The 22,725-nt window shown below is 52.9% G+C and overlaps 1 protein-coding gene across 1 annotated transcript; it reads left to right on the plus strand.

The window, feature by feature from the left end:
• The first annotated feature begins 473 nt into the window (after positions 1–473).
• Positions 474–8,941, plus strand: LOC138915570 (ral guanine nucleotide dissociation stimulator-like). The gene is made up of 12 exons (XM_070222317.1): positions 474–752; positions 2,205–2,317; positions 2,451–2,812; positions 3,595–3,810; positions 4,170–4,273; positions 4,751–4,817; positions 6,349–6,402; positions 6,821–6,895; positions 7,460–7,492; positions 7,858–7,979; positions 8,186–8,289; positions 8,615–8,941. The coding sequence occupies exons 1-12, from the start codon at positions 601–603 to the stop codon at positions 8,770–8,772; spliced, it is 1,560 nt and encodes a 519-aa protein (XP_070078418.1). The 5' UTR covers positions 474–600; the 3' UTR covers positions 8,773–8,941.
• The last annotated feature ends 13,784 nt before the right edge of the window (positions 8,942–22,725 follow it).

Raw genomic sequence — 22,725 nt, forward strand, 5'->3', positions numbered from 1 at the left:
CTTTCGTGTAAAAGAAAGAAAAACCAGCGTCCTTTCTTGTAGTCAGCCAGATCCTCACAGCGTCTGTCTGCCCGTGCACTGTCTCCCGACTGGGGAGGGCTGAGGTTCCCACCAGACATTTCCCTTCATGTCAGGAGCACATGAAGCCTCAGGTGGGGGAGCGGGGGAGTCCTGCAGCCCTGGCTTAGGGCGGTTCTCAGTTCCGACCCACAGGACCCTGAGCAGCCACTTGGCAGCCCGAAGCTTCCGTCCTCTCATCTCTAGAATGGGGATGTTTGTGTTGGATTCGCTGGTCAGTGCTCTTAATGCACGCTTTGGTGCGGGGCGGTCTGTCCTTGCCAAGCCAGCCAAGTGTCCTGAGGAACTCATCGTATAATCCTCCCCCCGCCCAAACTCAAATTGGACTTTTCAAGCCTGGAAACCGGTTGGCTGTGGGCAATCCTGTCCCTCCTCTGCACACATCCCTGAGGGGCTCACAGTTCCTGGGGGACCTCCAGACCTTGACTTCCTGGAGGTTCACGCTGGTGCTGGTGACTCTGTGTCCTTCCTCATCTCACCCAGCGTGGAGAGTCACTCGGGCAGCGGAATGAGGCCTGCAGGATGCGGGCCCTCCAGGCAGGCCTGCTGGAGAGGCTGCCGCCGTCCATAGGACCAGCCTTGGCGCCTCGAAACATGGCCAACGTCACCACCATCGTGTTTGACTGCGCGGCTGTCCTCACCTCCCACGGGGTCCTGGACCACCTACTTGCTACGTGAGTGCCCAGCCCCTCCTCAGCACAGTGGTGACTCTGCCCACTGCCAGCTGTGTGTCTTGGAAACGGCCCTCCATCTCTCTGAGCTTCGATTGCTCCTCTGCAAAGTGGAGTGGGAGAGGATAAACTTCATCGGGTTCTGGTGGGCACGAATGGGATGAGCCACGGCAGGTGCTTCCCTGGGGCCTGGCTCTACAGAAGGGGCTGAGAGACGTGCCGTGGTTGTTCCTGGTTATTCTTTCCCTCTCCCCGATGAAGAGCAGTCTGCTCCCCCATCGCTGGGATGGGGCCTTTCTGAGTTTGCAAAGGCACACGGAAAGCACTCTGGCAGGGAGTGTGGGATTCCATGCAGCTGGTCGTGGGGCGGGTCCTTGGAGTAGCCAAGGAGGGGTCTCCGGGGCCGCAGAGGGGCCCCAGGCCCACTCAGCTACCGGGGATGCTTCTGGTTGGAGTTCATTCGAGAACACTGTATATTAAGCACCTGTGACATGCGGGAGCTTTAGAGACACTTGGCACAACGCAGTGAATGAAGCAGACACAGCCCCTGGACCCCCGCAGCAGCCTGAGACTCAGATAGTCACACACCATATCATCCACAGATCCTGTCCCCCGCCTGTCCCAGGGGATGCCCTCCTATGCTCCTTTACGACTGGAGGCCTCTTCCCACGTTCTCATGCATGATGGACCCCAGCGCCAACTAAAGACCTGAGTGTTCTTTGAGTGCCAGACGAGGGCCTCCTGTCTCCACAGAACAGGGCTGGGGGAGAACAAGAGGACAGAGGACTGTGGCTGGGGCGGGCCCGGCACAACTCTGATCTCACTCATCTTTTGATTCCTCTGGGAGGGCTGAGGTCTGATGGCTTCTACTGCAAGGGGATAGGAGTGAAAGAGAGCTGTGGGTGGGGTCCCAGAGCCCCTGGGAACCAGAGGGGAGGCTGGCTTGAGCTGTTCCCTGGCGACCCATCCCCACCACAGTCCCGTCTCCCTCCGCTTCCCCTTCTCCATATCCACCCCTTCTGACCACCACCAGCAGGCCCAGAAGAGAAGGGGTGTTAGCGAGCCGCTCACACATCGGCCTCAGTCCTCAGTCCACTTGCACAAGGGCGTGGAGGGCTGGGCTGGACTGTGTCCAGCCTCTTTGCGAGAAGAGTGGCAGTGGGAAGAAGAGACTCACACAAACCCCGTGTTCCACCTGCTGGATGAGCAGGCCTGCCACTGCCAGGATGGCCACACAGGAGTCAGCGCCGGGGTGGGACTCCCCCCTGGTGGAAAGGGGCAGGCACAGGGCCCAGACCCAAAGCAGGGTGCCTTGGGAGGACAGTGTGGAAGCGACGGCCAGGCCTCTGGCTCTGTGGCCCAACTGCTTCCGCCCAGTACCGCGTCTTCTATGGTGGGAACCTGGCTGGACCCAATGCAGGATTTCTGGGAGCCCACGCCCTTTCCCTCTTTCAGGATGCGGCTGGCCTCTCTGCGTGTCATCTGGCCTGGGTCGCACCTGGGAGGCCCTGCCTACCTTCCCCAGGTCCAGCTGCAACATCTGGGGCCCAGGAGGGCAGAGCTGGAAGGTGAGGGCACAGCAGTCTGGGAAGACTGTCTGCGGTGGGGTTCACGGGCTGGGGTTCCCTTCAAGACAGCGGAGTCTCTCCTGTCTTGTAAAGTCGGGTACGTAGGTGAAACTTTCTCTTTCTCCCGCTGCAGCGCCAGTTCCAGAGCTCCTGCCGGCTCTAGAGCCAGAGCAAGGGCCAGCTCCGGGGCCAGAGGCAGCTCCAGCTGTAGTTCCACCTTCCGCGCCGGAGCTGGAGGCGGCCTCACCACCAGCAGCCTCACCTCCAGCAGCCTCACCTCCATCGGCCTCTCCAGGGCCGGAGCGAGCGCCATCAGCTTCAGCCCCAGTGCCAGCTTCTGAGCTGGAGCAAGATGCGCCATTGACTTTTGGACGATCTCTGCCTCCAGCTGCCGAAGTCACCGCAGAAGCGAGCGCCGAGCTGAGAGAGGAGAGGCCTAAGCTGCTGGACTTCCCTCCGAAGCTGGTGGCCGAGCAGCTGACCCGGATGGATGCGGTGAGCAGCGGGGCTCTTGGGCTAGGTGGGGCCCGCCTTGGTGGGCCATCAGCTGCCCCAGACCTCCTGTTCCCTCAGCCGCAATCCAACGATGTGGGTGCAAGTCACAGCTCCCCCACTTACCCACCGGGTGACCTGGGCCACCTTCTGGCCCCCAAGTCCTTGCTGTCCCCACATGGACAGTAGAGAGCACACCAAGGGCGGGCACCTGCTGGGCAGAGTGGCTGTGCGGATGGATGAGGTCGAACAGAGAGGAAGCGGGGCAGAGAATAGCCCTCTGGTGGGGGAGGGAAGCTCACTGGAGTGCTGCCAAGTCCTGGGTCACTCACCCATCGGCCCAGGAGGCCTCAACAGCCTCCGTACTTATTAGACACCTAGTGCGTCCTTACCGACATGGAAGACAGGCAAACAAAGCCCATGGTTGTTGCTGCCTCGGGGGAACGTGCAGCTGAAAGGGGAGTGGGACCAGGGGGTGATGAGAACGGGTGGAAGATGCCCCTTGAGATGGGCAGGTGTGAGCCGTGTTCTGGTGCTTGGGGGAAGCAAGACTGGGCTGCGAGCCAATGGGACTTCTCTTCCCCGCCCCTATTGGGTCCTCGGTCATCCTGCGCTGGGCGGCCTCAGCGGACACAGACAAAACCCAGAGACTCCCAGAAGCTTCAGGCCACCTCCTCAGGTTCCTGAGCTGCAGCTGACCAGTGCCTCCTGCCTGGGGCTGCGGGGGCCTGCAGACTCTGAGCTCGGGTGTGGCAGGGTCAGGTGACAGTCCCCATCCTCCCCAGGAGCTGTTCAAGAAGGTGGAGCCCCGCCACTGCCTGGGTTTTGTGTGGTGCCAGCGGCCCAATGGGAGCAAGGAGTACCTGGCTCCCACGGTTCGGGCCACTATCAACCAGTTTCTTCACGTGTCCGGCTGCGTCATCACGACGTGCCTTGGGGACCTCAGCATGACGGCCCAGGACAGGGCCAGAGTCGTCGAGCTGTGGATTCAGGTGGCCAAGGTCAGTAGCGGCAGGGCCCAGGGAGCCCCTCCCTGGAGTCAGGGGGACTGCCCCTTCTCCTCTCGCAGCTTTCAGCCTTGAAGTCGGTGGTCTGGGCCTCGGCAAAGTCCTAGGCCCCTTGCTGCCAAGGGCCTGCTGACCTTGAGTGCTGGTCCCAGTGGTGGGAAGCTCCCTTCCCGCCCTGGGTTGAGCTAAAATCTTCCTGCCCGCGAGCGTTACTCATCAGCTCCCAGGTGTGCCCTCCCTCGCTTCCCTGGGCATCTGCCTCATCCAGGACAGCAGAAGCCCACGAGGGGACACAAGCCAGAGGAAGCAGGGCTCCAGCCCGCCGTCGCAGCTCATTCCCTTCCCTTCCTCAGGAGTGCCGAGTCCTTGGAAATTATGCGTCCCTGCGTGCCATCGTGTCTGCTCTGCAGAGCCCCTCCATCAGCCGTCTGCAAAAGACATGGGGACGAGTTGCCAGGTGGGTAGGCCGTGCTCCATCCAAGCACCACCAGGGCGGACCAGACATCCCCCGTGCGACTGCCATGGACCCCTCATTCAGCTAGGACCATCTGGGAGGCAGCGGACCCTAGGGATGGGGACTGGCCTCCTTGCTCGGGTCTCTGAGACTCTCTGAGACCCTAGGCAGTGGCTCCCCCCTTGTCACATCCTGGATTGAGCCACACTGGAGATTTCCAAGGGTGTACTTCGCAGCAACGGAGCCCTCATCGGCAACCAACGCTGTTAGAAACAATGTGCTCAGTCGGAGTGGGAATGGAGGCCCCAGGTGACCGCAGGAGAGCCTCCACCCGAGTCCCACGGTGACCTCAGAGCTCCGAAGAACCCGGGGAAAACCCTCGTCCAGGCCCCAGGCCCTTTGAACCTTCCGGGTTCTCAGCCAAAGGCATTTCGCCTTCAACCGCCCCGGGTTTTCTTTCCTCCTTTCCTCTCCCCTCAGGAAGAGCTCTCGAAAGTTGAAGAGGTTCATCAAAGACCAGTGGGTGAGCAGGAGGCAGCTGGTGAAGGTAAGACGGAGGCTGCACATCTGGAAGGAGGGGGAGCGAGAGGGGAGGGGACCCGGCAGGATGAGCTTTGGTTCTCCTGTCACGTGAAGTTGGTCAGGAAAAGATGGACAGGAAGAGGGATGTGCTAGCTCCATGGGCAGGTGGGGGCAGTTTGGGACAGGAGGCCAGGGGCATGGGATAGAATGGTGCGGGCTGGACTGTTCCAGGAGGCTGAGGACCTGGCAGAAGGTGCCGGTGTCTGGCTTCCATGCTGCTCCATCAGCTGCCCTGCATCTTCCTCCTGGCCACTGGCTGGAGCGAGTGGGCGGGCTTCCTTTCTTCCGAAGTCAGCCCAGTCTGTGCTCAGGAAGCCAGGGCCCCACTGCTCCTTCTGTCTTCACTGTGCCTCGCAAGAAGGGCACCCTGCCTGCCTGAGGGATGGGCACTGCCGGATCCCACGGGCCGGGGGCACTCAGGGGCTTCCCAGCCTTGGGACGGACACTGGACCTGGGACAGATCTGTGTCCCCTCGGTGACTCCCCACTCTGGCCCCTAAAGTGGGCGCTGCAGACAGTCCCAGTGGGATGCTCACCCAGGTCCTTGTTGGCGATGACATGTGCCCCGGAGGGCAAGGGCAAGTGCCCAGGGAACTGATGGCTTCTTCAGGGATCCTTCCCGCCCAGACGTCAGAAGTTTCCTCGTAAAACAGAAAGGAAATGCCACCCCGCAGTGCCCTGGTCGCCCCCTCCCCTGCTAGTCAGACGTGGCATTCGGGGTCCCCATCCTGAGCGGATGAAGAAAGAATTCTGTGCAGGGGAACTCCCTGAGGGGATCCTAGGGAGCTGAGGGCTTTAGCAAGGCCTTGGCCTCGGCCTGGGATCAGAGACTCCTGGGCGTTGGGGCTGGCAGAAGCCACTTGACCAGGCCTCCTGAGACACCTCATCTCCCTCCATCCGTGGCTCGGCCCAGCTGGGGGCCCGAACACAGCCTGAGAGTCCCGAGGACAGCACTGTGGTCAGCGGCTGGGCAGAGGGTGGTGTGAAGGCAGAGGAGACAGGGGCCTGTGGCTGGGAGGGGGAGCAGCCTCTCCTCTGGGGCCCCCTGAGCAAGTCCCTGCCCCTGTGTGGGCCTTGGTCTCCTCATCTGGGAGCCAGAGGGAGATGAGCCGTGGTGCAGGCCTCACAGTGGGTGCCGAGGCTCAAGGGTGGGGAGGAATGTGGGGAGCTTGGACCTGGCTCCAGAGGCAGGCTTGAGCGGAGAGCAGTGATGACGGTCAGATGACGCTTGGGCCTCAGGAGACTGTGGGAGGCAGACAGAGTTCGTCAAACCTTCCAGACGAGGTAACAGGTTCAGGGAGGCCTGGGCGGGCCCAAGGTCACACAGGAGTGAGTGTTGGAGCTGGGATGGCTCTGGAATCAGAGCACCCTGGAGGCGGGAGCCGCAGGGGCACCAGGTGACTGGGGCCACATGTCCAGGGTCCCCGATCTGGGAGGGGTCTGGGAGGACACTTGGAGGGGAGCGTCGGCTCACTGGCCCTGTCAACACCCTGGCAGGAGGCGACCTCTATGTTGACCAGCCTGGAGACGGGCCCCACAGGTGCCCAGAAGGTAAGGGTGCCTGTGGAGGAGGGGCCCAGGAGTCGCAGGAGAGGGGACTCCCCTTCCTAGCCGGAGGTCTCTACCAGCAGAGAGGGAGCCTTTCTCCTCCAGCCCTGCTCCTGGTGCCACAGACCTGAAATGCCTGCATTGGAAGTGACCAGGAGGAGGCCTGGAACGGATGGGCGCACAACGGATTTGGGACAGGGAGGGGCGGGGACCACGTACCCTGGGTTTTGCCAGAGCCGGCTGCTGGGAGGTGCCTGGAGGAGTTTGGGGTTCCTGGAGGAGAGAAGAGGAGGAAATTGGGGGGAGGCCGCCTAGGTGGGTAGCTTGGGCTGGGCAGGAGGCTGGGGTGAGGAGTGGAGGAGAGGTCTTTGACGGCTCCTGAGAGCGGGATCTCATCACCGTCTCCACCCCGCTGGCACAGGGGCTCATCCCCTTCCTTGGCACATTCCTCAATTACCTACTGCTGCTGGACACCAACATGGAGGATTACCTGGAGGTGAGTGAGCCTGGAGGTGGAGCTGGGGATCAGGATTCGGAGATTTGGGAGGAGAGACTTGCACTGAGGCTTGAGCTCACAACCCTTGGCAGAGTCCTCTCGTGAGGGCCTCACAGCCACCCCGGGAGCTGGGTGTCATGGCCATCTTAGTGATGAGTGAATATAGGATCCAGGTGAGCCGCCAGTCCAGGCTGCCTGACTGCGGAGCTGCTGGAGGGTGTGTCTGAGCTGGACTCAGCCTCTCCCTCAGGCCCCGCCCCTGCAGGGAGTGAAGCCAGGCCCCTCCAAGGCAGGAAGCACACGAGTGGCTGAGCATCCCTTCCTGCCTGAGGCCTCAGTCTGTCTGTCTGTCAGAGAGGGCTGTCTTAGAATGTCCCTGAGCCATAGCCCCGTGGCCTCCTTGCTCTGGAGCTCAGAGTCTTGCCCGGGACCCATTCCCGTTTCTGGTAGCGCCTGCTCCCTGGTCGACCCTGCTGGTAGTGCAACCTGAGAAAGGGTGGAGACGGGGGCTAGCTATGGGCTAAGGGGGCTGTTGCTCATGGGCTTTGGCTCTCTGCCTTCCAGGGAAATGAGATCAATTTTGAGAAAAGGAGTGAGGTGAGCAGCTGTGGCCTCCCCGTGCGGAGGGTGGGGCTGTGGCAATCAGAGACTCCTCCGGGGAAGACCTTCTCTGGCCCGATGCCTTGGGCCTTGCTTTCCTTGGGAGAGTTCGGCACCCAGAGCTGGGAAAGCCGTCCCATTGGTGCGTGGGGGAAGGGGCTGGCACCAAGGACACCTTCCTGCAGGAGGAGCTATTTCAAGCCAACTGTGAGAACGAGCAAGTCCTGCACGGAATTGGAGGGAAGGAGGGTTCCCATGTGGGCCAAGACCCCAGACCAGCTCCTTGACCCTCTTCTCACCTGTCTGAGTCCCCAGCACGGTCCCCCACCCAGGCCCCGTCTGCATCATGTCCTTTCTCCCAGGAATTCAAAGTCACCGAGCAGATCTTCCTGCTCCAGGAGGCAGTCCATCTTTACCACATTGAGGCTGAGGAGCGATTTGGGGCCTGGTTCGAGGCCATGGAGCCCCTCAGCGAGGATGAGAGGTGAGGCGGGGCAGGAGTTGGTGAGGGCAAGGCGGACTCTCTCTGATGGCCAGCTCCAGGGAGCCCGTGCCCGTGGCTTCCGGGTCAGTCCCGGGGCTTGTCGCATGGTCACCCGTGGGGCCCTGGGACTCCAACTGCTGGCCGTCTCTGGGAGGGTCACCTGAGGTGTGGCTCCCGGTAGCTGAAAAGTCCCCTCTGTCCTTTAGCTACAGCCTGTCCTGCCACCTGGAGCCCCCACAGGAGAGGGCCGGCAAGATGCGCCGGTTTTTCCTGCCCAAGAAGAACCGCGCGTCTCTCAGCTCAGGGCTCGGTGAGTGTCCAGACAGGCAGGGACTGAAGCCAGGGGCTCCGGAAAGCTTCGGGCTAAGCACGGGCCTAGGGAGATGGACAGCCGGCACGGGGATCCCAGCTCCACTGCTGACCAGGCCTGTGAGGGACAATTCCCTTGACCTTTGTGGGACTCAGCTTCCTCTTCTGTGAAATGGGTGAAGCGAAATGCCAGCTCCCATGTCAGGGACAATGGGGTAGTGTTGACTGAACACTCAGGACAAGGTTTGGAGCAGAATGCAGTGGGGCTGAGGTGTTGGGCTGGGATACTGGTGTGACCCCCCCAATCATCAGTGTCTTCTCTTCAGTCACCAGACCCCTGACGCAGAACCCAGCAACAGTGGCAGATCCCGGTCCTTCCAACAGCTCGAGTGCAGCCTGCTCTTCAGCGGCGGGGACGCGGCTGGGAAACACGCGGGGCCCCAGGCCGGCTCCTCCCATGCTGATGGGGAGAAGAACATTCTAAGCCTTTTCCTGGGAGCCCTGGAGCCCAAGAGGGAGGGGACGACCCCACCCCACAGGCCTGGCAGCTCCACCCCAGCGCCTGTTTACCACTTGGGAAGGGGCCGTATTTCTTTCGTGTTAGTAGTTAGTGCTAGTTTTGAATTTGATGTTAAAATCCTGTTTCTGTTCCAGCCTGCGAGTCACGGTCTGGTTCTTTCCCCTCCTGTGCTCGTGTCAAGGAGACACAGACTCTCGCGTTCCTCCTGGAATGAAGAAATCTTGCAGGGTCTCGGCTTATTGTATGTGAGAGAAGGGAGAAGGGCCAGGCCCCTCCCTGGATACTGAGGGACACCTCCGCGCCCCCCCTTACTCAGAGGACGGCTTCATTTCAGTGTGGTTCACGTGGGCCAGGAGCAGAGACAGCACCCAGAGCTCCTGGCATTTAGAGGGTGGAGGTACTTTCACAGGCAGAGCAACAACCACTGGAATGCGGGTGTCTTTAAAATGGCACGGGCCAGCACCACGACCTGCCCCAGGACAGTGGCTGCTTTTCCACCCCTTTGGAGGAGAGGCCACGTTTTCGGCTTCTCTTGTGGAGGTTCCTCTTCACCAGATGTTAGGAACTTGTCGTTTTCTAATGAGGCTCTGGACAGCAGCAGCTCTAAGTGCAGAGAACGATGTAAAAGCTCAAAACGTGCATGTGGAGGGTCAAGGCCGGAGAAGGTCATGTGCAGATGGACTAAGGGCAGGCAGGACCCTCCCTCCCCCGGCCCCTCTGGGGGCTCCATGTTCACCCTTCACCTGGATTGGAATCCTCTGGGATCCTGGTCCACGGCTCTGAATTCCTTTCCCTGCAAGTTTGGTATCCAGGGGGACAGATCTGTGATGCAGCTTTGAAGGCTACATCTGGGCATCCTTCCCGACGCATCACTGCTCCTTGTCCACCAGGATTTCCTGCCTCCGTGCACTTCCTTCTGCAATTCTTGGAAGGGCAGAAATTCCCTCGAATGCCTCGGCCTCTCTGTCCCGTACCTCGTGGCCACTCCTCCCTGGCAGGGTCTGACGGATCACGGGTGGAGTCTGCTTTGCAAACATTAGATACCCTAATCCTGGCCAAAGAATGACCTATACTCTCCCTCGCTGCCCAGGGTGACATCTGGGCCCCTGTGGTTCTGAGGTGTGTGGTCTCAGGCAATCACCTGTTCACACACTCAGGCATGTTGTTTCTGACTCATCCTAACGGGGCAGGAGGACCTGAGCCTATAAACCATGCAGCCCCTCGGAGGGCTGTGTTCTCTTGCCCAGCCTTATGCTCCGTTTATGGTGTGGGTGTGAACCTTTCCCGTTGGAAGCTTTCAGAGATGAGTCGTGAGAGGAGGGTGGTTGAGGGGTCCAGCAGGGAACGCAAGCAAACGGATGACGGGTAAACACAGCCTGACAAAATTAAAACACTTAAATGGTTCCAGTCTGGTGGTGAGCAGACACTGCTCCGAGCTCACTCCAAGAACCCACCCGGTGACCAGGAGCTAGAGGGTTACCACCTGGCATTTTGAACGCCCCCCCCCACCCCACCCCGGGAAAGACCCTGTAAGACTAGGACCACAGGAAGTGCTTGGCCCTTCTGAGTTCTCCCCTCCTTTCTGATGGCTGCAAGTGTCACCCAGACACACAGCAGCGTGAACCCTGCCAGGGAGGCCTCCTCAGTACGGCCAGCAGCTGAGGAGAAATGCTGGTTCCCAGCAGCCCAGGCCCTTCTTGGTATGGCACAGCCATCCAGGAAGGTGACTTTCTAAATGGAAGCCGGAGCCGGCTGTACCTTCCCGCCACAGAGAAAGAGAAGTGCCAAGTCCCAAGGCTAGTGCAGGCCCAGGAGGAAGACACCGTGTCCAAGGGGTTTCCCTCACAGGGCCGTGAGGCTCCTGAGAGCCGACCCTTTGGTTGCAGCGCTTTGTTTGTCATGAGCCTACCAGACGGCAGAGGACAATAACTCGCTGCCTCTTTGGGCTTCCAATGGCCAAAAATGAACTGATCGCCAGCAAAAAGAGGCCCACATGTGCAGCACCTGTATCTCATCAGTCTTTATGTTACTTTGATATAAATTTTAGAGAGAGAGCTATATATATATGTTCACTCACACACAAATATATCATGCACTCTAACTTATTCCAAACAGAATCAAGAAATAATACTCATACTCCTCAAATGCACGGTTTTGCAGCTGGTTCCCTCTCGGTAGCTGGTATTTATAAGCACCTTCTTCCAGGACCCATTTCATCTTCCCTTCGCCCTCCACAAACCCCGCGGCTGGTCATGGTGCTCTGCCTGGTTAGGGGACCATAACCTGCCTTCCTGAAGGGTCTGGGTCATGGCAGTCCTACCTGGATTGGATTCTGCTCATTCCCTGGGGACTTCAAGCCCAGGACGTGCTAGCCCACAAAACGCGGTCAGGAATCTCCTGAAGTCCACACGTGGGCTTCCTCCTCTCCAGGCTGAGGAGCAGAGGGAAGCCCGAGTCCCAGAGGAACACGAGGGCTCCAGACAGTGTCTGCTTTGCATGTCAAGATGGAGAAAACTCAGGGGAAACTCTGAGGGTGAAGCAAGGCAGTCCGTTGTCATCATTCTCTGCACTGAATCCACCCAGACGGTTCCAGCAGAGGCTCCACAACAAGCAGCCCCAAGCACCCAGGCGGGAGGCCGGCTGCGCTGTCCTGCCTGGGCTTGCCCAGTACATGCATGGTCTACATATTTTGCAAATGACCACAGCTGAAGATGCCCAAGGGCTAAGATTCACCCTGAGCTAACATCCATTGCCAATCTTCCTCGGTTTTTTTTTTTTTTTTCGCTTGAGGAAGACTAGCCTTGGGCTAAGATCTGTGCCCATCTTCCTCTATTTAACACGTGGGATGTCTGCCACAGCATGGCCCGATAAGCGGTGTGAATGTCCACAACCGTGACCCGAACGTGCCAATGCCGGGCCTCCAAAGTGGAGTGGGCCAGTTTAAGCCCTGCGCCACCCTAGGTTATTTTAACACATCACTCTCAGAAACTGATAAATCTGTCACGTGAAGGTAAGCAATTCTAAAGAGGATTTCCATAATACTGCAAGCTCCATCCCTCCAATAGACAATCAAGTCCTAACAAGCAGCGGTTTATTGTCACGTTGCTGATGCCGGAAAAGGTCTCTGTTGACAGCACGATCCCTCAAAGGCCTTGTCCATTTCTGTGAATCCAATTTCCAGCACATAGAGATCTAAAGATTGAGGCAAATGTGGTCTTTCCTCCTTGCAACTCTGAATTAACATGCAATAAAGAGCAGAAAAATGGAGACCTGGAAGCAGACCTCTTATTTGAGAACAGAGATATACCAGCGCTTTTGAAATGATCTTTGGAGTCTACCGGAGTATTGCACAGAAGGAATGATCCATTCCGACTAGGTAGGTTTTACTGTGTCGCTGTGAGGGCGACAACGGAATCATCCCGCGAATCGGTAACTCTCTGTGACTTTCAAGCGCAGATAAATAATATACTTCGGAAAGGAAAATGCGAGAGCACCGTGAAACGGAAAGCCCTCCTTGCTCTACTCAGCTGAAATCCAGTCTCTCCTCCACAAGAAATCCCTGTCTATGCTTCCTACGTCCCACAGAGGAGTTTAATAAAAGAAAAGGATTGGTATGTCTTGAAGTTGCAAGAGCTCAAGCAAGAAAACGTGGGACCCTTCAAGGAGACGTCAGTGAAGTGCCGGGCTCCATCTCAGGGGCACCAGCGTCTCCTCTCTTTCCTGGTGCTGTCAGCACATCCTTCTTGGGCGCTCACTTTCTCTGCCTGGCTGCTGAGCCTGTCCACAATCGCTCTCTCCCGCCCTCTTCCCCGTCCCCTCCTGTTTGCTCAGATCTTCCACAGTCACCAGCAATTGTTGGCCGTGGAGCTATGGGATGCCCAGACCAGTTCCCAGAATCATCTCTGCCAAATCTGAGGAAGGGCAGGGGTGTGTATGGGACTGGACGGGGCACCCCATGCGAGCGCACCCCGCAGGAATTCACCTCTGCTGCAAGGTGCAATTTTGCAAGGCTACGGCAAGTTCCAAAGGGCTTGCCACTTCTCTCCTGCCAGCAGACCTGTTGGGGCTGGTGCCACGTGCTCTCCCAGCGACCCCTCACTGCTGGGTGGGATGGCATTCTAGTAACTGGCCTTCTGAATATGTAACTGCGCATCCTCAAAGAGATGGGAATTCTTAATCCGGGCTTTGGTTTGGGTTGATTCCCACGATCACGCAGCTTCCTCTGCGAAGACTTGACCATCATCACTTCTTTTCCTCTCATCCTGTAAAAGTAATCATGAAACTGGACCCAAATGAGAAATGAAGCATGGCTTCTTAGGACAATTATCTCAGTTTCCCTATACTTCCACCCTTCCTCTCTCCCTCTGGAGCTCTTCTGACCTGTGTCCCAGGACATCGTCAAGCAGATTTGGGTCAAGGACAGAAAGCTCAAGGTCAAAACTCAGGACTGCTCCAGATCAGTTTTCCTCCCCCGTCTCGTAACACCCCCTCCTTGTTTCAGTGTGATTTTATTCTCTTTTATTGCTCTTGCCATTCTCACCTGTGCAAGTCCTGGCACTCTCTCTGAGGACACGTGATCCCCCAGCTTACTATAGATCCCAATTCCCATCCTTTCTGTGTTTTCTGACTATTCCTTTGGTTAACCCATTGGCCAGTTGTTGCTCTTAGCCTCTTTAGGGTCTAAATCAATTGTGACATTATCAACTACCCCACTCTTAGCGACTCACTCCCAGGTCCTGATATTTACATAACCCAAACGATCATGTTCACAACTAAATAAGTTAGAGTCCAGCCCCATGGCTGAGTGGTTAAAGTTGCGTGTGTTCTGCTTCAGGGGCCTGAGGTTTGCGGGTTCAGATCCCAGGTGCAGACCTACTCCACTCATCGGCCACGCTGTGGAGGCATCCCACGGACAAAGGAGAGGAAGACTGGCACAGATGTTAGCTCAGGGTAATCTTCCTCCTAAATAAAGAAATAAACCCTTCAGAAAATGTATTCATCCACCACAAATTCCTGATTTCCAATATGTCTTCAAACATTCATACAGAAGATACCTGTTCCTTCAGATCGGAAGTGATGCCAGATCACCATGTCCTCACTTTAATTTCCTCGTGGACCTGTCAGTCCTACATTCCACGGACTGTGATCTCAATAATTTCCTTGAAATAATCAAAAATTCCTTACCACTCGTCTTATTTGTGTTGTAAAACTGGAAACCCGGGAGATCCTGATTATCTGCTTTGCCATTCTACTGCTAGTCTTATGATAACTGCTGAAGAAAAAGCACACAACACGATATTTTGTCATCACCATAAAGACAAAATCATCTGCATCAACTGGGAAGCATCCATAATGCCTGGACATTTTTTTTCTTTTTTCATCTCTCGGGTCAATAGCAAAAACACCAAGGCACTCAGTTAACAAATGGGCAAAGGAGTAGAATAGCCATTTTTCCAAAGAAGACACACAAATGGCCAACAGCCACATGAAAAGGTGCTCAGCATCACTAATCTTTAGGGAAATGCAAATCAAAACCACAAGGAGATATCACTTGACACCGGTTAGGGCGGCTATTATCAAAAAAAGTAGAGGTGACAAATGTTGGTGAGGTTGTGGAGGAAAAGGAAGCCTTGCAACTGTTGATGGGAACGTAAACTAATACTGTAATGATGGAAAATAGTCTGGAGGTTCCTCTAAAAATTAAACCTAGCGTATAATGTAGCAATCTCACGGTATTGTGTTTTGTACTTCAAATTTCTAACAGAGTATATATTCTGTTAAGTGTTCTTAAAGCAAAATAATGATAATAGTAAAGGGGGTGGGAGAAAACTTTGGTAGATGATGGATATGTTTATGGCCTCGATGGTGGTGATGGTCTCATGGGTGGACACTTATGTTCAAATTCATCAAGTTGCATACGGAAAAGTATGACATCATTACCGATTCTTCTGCACCTTAAAACACAACATGTCCTCATCCAGAAAATGAATATTGACTACGTCTGGGGACAGACGTTAGTTAGACTTATCGTGGTGGTTATTTCACGATACATGCAAATCATTATATTGTACAAATGAAACTAATATAAAGTATATGTCAATTATACCTCAATTAACAAGCGCACACATCATACAAGACTATTTGAACACTGTAAACGAGTTCAGTGAATCCCTGAAACTATGCCATCCCCAAATGTCACAGGAAGCAAGGAGGATGAAGTAAGATGGAAAGTTGTTGTGCAAAGCTGCATGCAAATTAAAATCCTTTAAGTTGCGTTCAGCTGCTGTCACTGCAAACCAAGACAAGCATGGACAGTCCTTGGTGAGTCAGCTTCCGGTCAGCTCTTCCCCAAGGCCCGGCAGTCATGCGCCCCTCCCCTAGTGGGTCACTCTGCTCTGTCCTCCAAAGTGGCCAGCAGGAAACCCTGGTAAGATTCTGGAGGACAGCCGCTTTCTATCCTAGATACTCACGTTTTAACAGACACTCGAGATGAAATGTCAAGACTTAAAAGCATAAGTGTCTATTTGTGTAGTGTAGGGTATAAGGGAAACCATAGGAGGTCTTTTCAGCATCTCTCAACTCATAATGCAAACATAGCCCTGTCTTCAGAAGGACCGTCCTTGGTCTTTGGTGCAGAGTAGGGCATGTCGCAGGTGGCACGAAGGACAGGTTGTAGCAGCACTATCCTCACTCCAACAGAACTATCTCACTGGACATGACCCCGTGGGTCTCCAAAATAAGTTACTGAACATAAAGAAAAAAACCTTTCTTGAGAGGGGCAATTTTACCGATCAAGGGAAAACTTCTGAATTTTCGCATCTTATAACAAATAAATGATATGTCCTATTCTATCCTAATGAGGTAGCATGGGTACTTCCATAATAAATACTTTTCATTTTCAGTTCAAACATGCTCAGCTGCTTTCAAAAACCAAAAAACCAAAACAGAAACCCAGGCATGTAAAATTAAGTGTTTTAACTTGATAAAGTACTAACACAGCAGTGGCTTCTAAGGGAAGAGCTTTCAAACGAAATGATCATTTTTGGTAATGACCGTAGAAGATGGTGCTATCGCTGTGAAAGGATGGAACCAATCCAGAACGAGCCAGCTTTTGATTAAGGACAACGGAATTGAATCAGATGCCAGAAATACTCACTTGGAAATCAAAGTCCCATCATCATCCCTGGAAGCATTTCTGGAACTTTCCCTTTGGACACAAATTTTTGTCTTCCAAAGGAGCAGACATAATACAGAGCAAATAGCAGACAGAGGAAGATGAGTCCCAGTTTGCCAGGCACCAAAAGGGAATTAGTGGCCCTGAGTCACATCTCTAGGAGCCCCACTGGGTGAGGGCTTTCACCAGGACCACACATGTCCACTCAGCAAGGGGAGTCCTCAGGGATGTTCACCTTACTCCCCAGCCCATCGAAACTGAAACAAGACAACCCAGAGAGAGAGAGAGAGAGAGAGAGAGCACATGTTAAATTCAATGAGTTGGGGGGCCAGCCCCACGGCCACGTGGTGGAGTTCCCGTGCCCCGCTTCAGCAGCCCAGGGTTCGGATCCTGGACAGGGACATGGCACGGCTCATCAGGCCATGCTGAGAGGGCATCCCACATGGCACAACCAGAAGGTCCTACAACTAGGATACACAACTATGAACTGGGGAGGGGAGGTTGGGGAGAAGAAGAAGGGGAAGAAGAAGAAAAAGATTGGCAACAGATGTTGGTTCAGGCGCCAATCTGGAAAAGAAACAAAAAAAATCAAATGAATTGCTCATGTAGGGCACGCAAAGCGTCTAACTGTGAGGTGAAACAATGGAAAAACAAACTTTCTGGCCTCCTGGCAGGAACCTTGTTCTTTAATGAGCACAGGCCTCGTGCTTCACTGTCTCATCCCCTGGGATGATGCTGTTTGGTGCGACAGAGGATGAACTTTCCCTGCAGAGGTCAACATGCATTTGTTTTTATAAAATCAGGATTCTGCTCTCTACTTTCATATCTCAGTTGTCAAATATCCACTGTGATTATAATCATTTTACTATTATTTGAGACAATTTCAAAGGTTACACAATATGCAATCAAAAGAATGTCCTAATTTGTTCCACAGTGGCCTGAAGGGAAAGTCACCAGACAGCAGGCGGGGAGGGAAGGCTTACTTCAGCAGCAGTTTGAACAAAGGGATCTCGGAGGACCTGACGTTTTGAACTGAAACGGAGTATAGAGTAGGAATACGTGTGTGGATCCTGGGGCGGAGATGAAGGGTGACTGCTCAGTGTGCTGGCAGCAGCAGTGCTTGTTCTGTCAGGTGGTTCTGAGAGTTTGCGTTAAACATCACTCCCTGGATGTCAACTGTAGTCATCAGACGAGATCGGAGACCGAGAGGTGAAGGGGTGTCTAGTTGGCGAGGGGGAGTTAACAGCTTCCGTTGGAAATATGTTTGCTTAAGGTGCCTATAACATACACCTGGAGCATTATAGCTCTGAAATAAGATCTGGACGTGGTTTTTAGACATCGCCATCATAGAGATAACAGTGGAAGGCATTGAAGCAATAGAAGAAATGCACAAGAGTACTGAGACAACGTAGGGTCAATGGAGAGAATAGGGCTCACATTGAGTCCTGAGCTTTCGCAATAGTGCTGTGTGAGAAGGACCCTGTGAAGGACACCAGGGAGTGTGAGCTGGTTCACAGGCAGTCAGGAGCCTGAGATGTCGAGAAACGGAGGACAGGGAATCATTCCAAAAGAAAATCGTGGCCCGGTTCTGCGTTTGTTCCAAGTAATAGAAAGATGCAGAAACACTCTTTGGATTTAATTATGGGGAGATAGCTGTGATATTATCAAGATTGATTAATACACAGACCATTGTCTGAAGTGTGGGGGAGTGAGGAGCTGGTAATTCCATGAACACTGATCTTTCAGCTTCATTGTGAAGGGGAAGGAAGACGTGGGGCGAGAACTAGAGAGAAATGGGTTCAGGAGAGGCTGTTGTTTCAACAATGAAGAGATTGAATGAGTGAAAGGAATTCGATGGGGGAGGGGAGGGGAGATTGCTAGCAGAGAACATGACGTTTGGAATCAATAATAAAACTTCTCTAGAGAGGAGGAAGAAGGGAGACAATTAGGCTAAACCAAGGATCAAGATGAATTTTCAATGGAATCAGGAGAGGAGTCATTGATGGTTAAGAATGGTGGGATATTTGTAGACTTTGCGGCAGTGAGCTCAAGTATTTCTTGTAATGATCTAACTCATCAACATAGCAGGAGATGACCCCCTTGGTGGAAAGTGAGGGGAAAGGCAAGAAGTTTTTAGATTGGAAAGGCTCGGTGAAGGTCTGAACTGTTTCTGAAGCCCGGAAGGACGCACCAACTATCACGGCGCCGTAGGATGTAAAGGGAAGGAAAAGGAGGACATGTCGCTTCTCTCCTGTCAGGATGTGTGTCTGCTGGCACAGCCTGAGCCAGCAGCTGGGATGGCTGCTTTGTGTCCTGAGAAAACAGGGTCCGAGGTGGAAACCTACACCGAGGACCGGGCCGGGCAGTTCTACGGGAGATGTGCAGTGACATGTGGAGAGCCCGCGCTGCTCAAATCACAGCCTAATGTGCTAATGACATCTGAATCCCCCAATACACAAACACGCACTGTGGTAATGTCTGGTAACACCAGCTAAATTGACAGGAAAAATGTCACAGCTCAGTGTCATAAGATGGACACTGAGCATCCTGGCTGCTAGAGTATTTCGGGTCTTCGTTGTTGTCAATCTGGATGTTTCAGACATGCATCTCTCTTCTCACCACTGAGACTGTGCCTGTCGCCTCCTACTCAACCTCTGAGGCCCCACTGCGATGCCGTCGTCTTCCCTGACGCTTCCTCCTTGGCTGGTTCACCGTGTGCTCTCTGTGCTCCTGACGGTTTGCCCCTCTTTAGAGCTCTTTGCACGTGGACCCAGAGTTATTTCTTTACCCTGCATCTTTCTGGCTGGTTTGTGAGCAGGGTCTGTCTCTTATTCATCTTTGCAGCTCTGTTCTTCCACACAAGAATGCCAGCAGAAGTTGAGGGACATACCCTGAAGGGAAGACTTAGTGATTGTATCATTGGCGGTACTTTGATGTTTTGTTTTGATTTTGGTGAGGGTGCTAGAGGGTGGACTGCCAATCAGTGACAGTCCCAATCGCTCAGTGCTCAGCTTATTATTTTGACTTGAATTTTACTAATGAGTTTGTGTCATTTACTCAGTATACAACATGCTTGATTGGGCTAAATGAGGAGAATTCCATAACTCAGGACCTGCAGGGAGGCTGATGCATGCACAGCAATCTGCAGTACTGTCCCCAAAGTGGGATTACACAAGTCTGGGCAAAGTCCTCGGAGGACCAGGAGAGGGGGCCCAAGGAGGATGTGGTTGAAAACCAGAACAGTGATGACATCGCTTCACATTTTGCTCCCTTGACACCCTCAGACCTCAGGGCTTTGCTGTCTATGATCATTCTCAGAGTGCTGGGAAGCCCGTTATGTATCGCACTACTGCCGTCCCCACTACTGTAGATTTTGGTAGAGTGTTTACCTTGGCTTTGATTGTGTCTCTACAGAGCCAGCCACCTGGTGGTCTGCTCATGTCGGGTCACACTTGATATTTAGCCTTTTGTGGTCAGAGACAGCGCTGTCCTGTGTATTCATTCCTCTGGGGCCTAGAACACAGCAGGTGTCCAATCACTAGGTGGAAGGCATCCATCCTCATAGAGCCTTCAACTCTGTGCTTTGTAATTATCGACTTTAACAGAAAGATTTGAAAGTACAGTGCTTTGCAGTAATTTTCTGATATTGTCAAGAAAGACTGTCCCATTAAGAATATGAAGCGTATCTTTATGAAGTGTCTTTACTTGAATGGGGATTAAGTTGGCTGCCCTGGAGACATTTTCCTGTCATTTCTGTTCGTCTACTTGCTAGTTGCATTGTATCTTTGATAAGTACTTTCTCAAGATATTGAGCAGTGTTTGCTAAATCTTGACTTCTGTTTCTTTTATAGATAGTCACTGATGATTTTCTCCCATTCCTATCGGTCCAAAACTCTTTCATAAAGAACAGATTTGAGTATCTTCTTATTCACTGTGGAGGCTTTTGTGGTCATGATGTATATCTCATAGACTAGACCTCAGGGATATGATGCTTTTGATTAAAGATGAGTATTTATTATATTATTATGGTGTATGTAGGAGGAGAAAAATTGAGAAGGAGTGATGGTTTTCAGTTTCTCAGGTATGTGTGTATATATATATATATAAACATATATATTGAAAATTTTGGGGGCCGGCCCAGTGGCGCAGTGGTTAAGTTTGCACGTTCTGCTTCTCGGCAGCCTGGGGTTTGCTGGTTTGGATCCCAGGTGCGGACATGGTACCGCTTGGCAAAAGCCATGCTGTGGTAGGCATCCCACGTATAAAGTAGAGGACGATAGGCACGGATGTTAGCTCAGAGCCAGTCTTCCTCAGCAAAAAGAGGAGGATTGGCAGTAGTTAGCTCAGGGCTAATCTTCCTCAAAAAAAAAAAAGTTTCTTAATAATGAACGTGTTACTTTTTAACTCAGGATAAGATAAAATTTAAAAAAAAGAAGCTTGTTTATGATATAAAGGTGGAGTTGAGAACTGGGATATAATGCAGGTAAGTCATACCCAATGGAATTTACTGCAGAGCCGTGTGTTTTCATCCCGCCATTGACAAGGTGGACATTCACGCGGGTCCAAGTCAGGCTGAGTTTGCCTGGTGACCAGCTCTTTCTTCTGACCATCACCTCTGGGATGTGAGTTGCTGTCAGTGGCCCTGCTGTGGGGACCAGGGCCGGTCACAAGGTCTGCTGCAAGCCCAGGAGAGTCCCCAGTGATCCTGCTCCAGGGCCAGAACATCAGCATACCGGTGACTCCGTGTGGCTTTGTTTCCTGGGTGTATCTTGTAGGTAGCCTTGTAGACTCATCGGGTCATATTCTGATCCCTGGAATCTATGACCACGTGGCTCCTCTTACTGAAGAGGAAAAAACAAATGTACGAAGCCATTGACCTGGACCTAGAAGAATACCGGAATAGCAGCCAGGTTAAGAAATTTCTGTTTGACACCAAGGTATGATCACAAGTTGATGGATAATCTGAACAAAGAATGATGGTAACAAATATTTTCCCAAGGCTTAATTTACTGTGTCCTGTTTATCTGCACATCTTAGAACTGAAAGCAGATGTTAATTCCAAGGGGGACTTTCACTTTCAAGGCCACTTCCCTGTGGTCTAGATCAAGCAGACCTTTATCTGGGGTCCCACTGGCACCGGACTCAGGCACCTAACCGTGGAGCAATTGCTCATTTCACAGATGCGTTTTTCCAAATCAGTTTTCTGGACTCAATCCCAAGCCGGCCTGCAGCCGGTGAGCTGGGCTCCCTAACTGTTTAAAGATTGAGGATAGTCTGAGGTTATTCCAGCTCCATGACCCTAATTGTTCATTTTTCTAGACAAAACCAAGAGACTTAGGGGCTAATCTGTAGACTGCCACGTCACTGCTGCCTTGGTGTAATAAGTAGACCCAAAGCCGAAAGCGTTACTGGCAAATTTAGATTTTTTCCTTTTCCCTTCTCCTCCTCCTCCTCCTCCTTTCTAAAACGCTTGCCTGCTAGGGTGTTTGCTAGCTATGGCTGGTTCCTGGGGGAACAGCCAAGAGAGGGAGAAGCATGCAGAAGAGAGCGATAGAGTTTCTTATCATGAAGTGTAGCTCTTCCTCAGACTAGCTCTACAGCGGCCATAGCAAGATTGAAAACTGGCTCAAACATCTGCAGAGTTCTTTGAAGCCTTCTGAAAAATAAAATACATTTAGCACACAAATTATCATCGCAATGACTGGGATAGAAATTTATAAATGAACCCAAGTTTCTGAAAGGGCCCCTTTGCCATCTAGTAACTGCAAACTTCAGCGACGAGGGGCCCTCGCCAATGGGAGTGGCTTGGGCAGGCGAAGGCAGCAGAGATCTCGTGTCCTGAGGGGAAAGTCCACTTGTACTGTTTGTCCAGACATATCTAAGTGAGGCGATAATTAACTTGCCATTAACCGTGTCACAGATGTACAGAAATTGGTGATGCAAGCAATACAATTCAACTGAGTTTTAATTAAACATTCTTTCATATAATAAAATACTTTTATTTCAATTTAGGAGGAAATTCTAATGCACCTATGGAGGTACCCATCTCTTTCTATTCACGGGATTGAGGGCGCCTTTGAGGAGCCTGGAGCTAAAACAGTCATACCTGGCCGAGTTGTAGGAAAATTTTCAATCCGTCTAGTCCCTCACATGAACATGTCCGTGGTGGAAACACAGGTAACAAACGTGCATTGTTCTTCTGTCCAGCAGCGCCGTTCCTGAGAGCCACATGCCACACAGTAGTGAGCAACTCAGTTGTTAGCATTGAAGTATCACTTTTTTCCAATACAGAAGGGACTGGAACAAATGTCAAGAAACCAACAGGATTTTTGTTCAGTAAAAATCTCTTCCCTCAATTATATGCAATTACAGTCATCAGACAAATAACCATTTGGAGTTGGAGTGATGGGAAATTTTTGAAAACTAAATGGTGCATAAAAAGGCAAGATGGGTTTTACACACAGACGGAGAAGCTACTTGTCTACGGCTGGACTGAGCCGGAAAATCTTTACCCCCAGCGTTGGTTCGTCCATGATGTCTGAAATGAACCCCCTGAAAGCAGCCACCTTAATGAAAATGTTTGTGTCTGGAAGGAGGTGCGTGCCTGAAGTATCGACCTATCATCAGTGTACCTCAAGTTGCACAGAAGGTAGACTCTGAAGAAGGGAGCTCAAGGAATACCTCGGCGCCCTCTCTCCATCCACTGTCCGCTTTTATCGTCGTCTTAGCGCTAATTACATTCT

This window comes from Equus caballus, chromosome 9 (assembly GCF_041296265.1).
Source record: "Equus caballus isolate H_3958 breed thoroughbred chromosome 9, TB-T2T, whole genome shotgun sequence".
NCBI lineage: Eukaryota > Metazoa > Chordata > Mammalia > Perissodactyla > Equidae > Equus > Equus caballus.

Coding starts and splice junctions, on each gene's coding strand:
- LOC138915570 (XM_070222317.1), top strand. CDS start 601: ATGCGGGCCCTCCAGGCAGGCCTGCTGGAGAGGCTGCCGCCGTCCATA. Junction 2,813..3,594: donor AGCTGACCCGGATGGATGCG/GTGAGCAGCGGG, acceptor CATCCTCCCCAG/GAGCTGTTCAAGAAGGTGGA. Junction 4,274..4,750: donor ACATGGGGACGAGTTGCCAG/GTGGGTAGGCCG, acceptor CTCTCCCCTCAG/GAAGAGCTCTCGAAAGTTGA.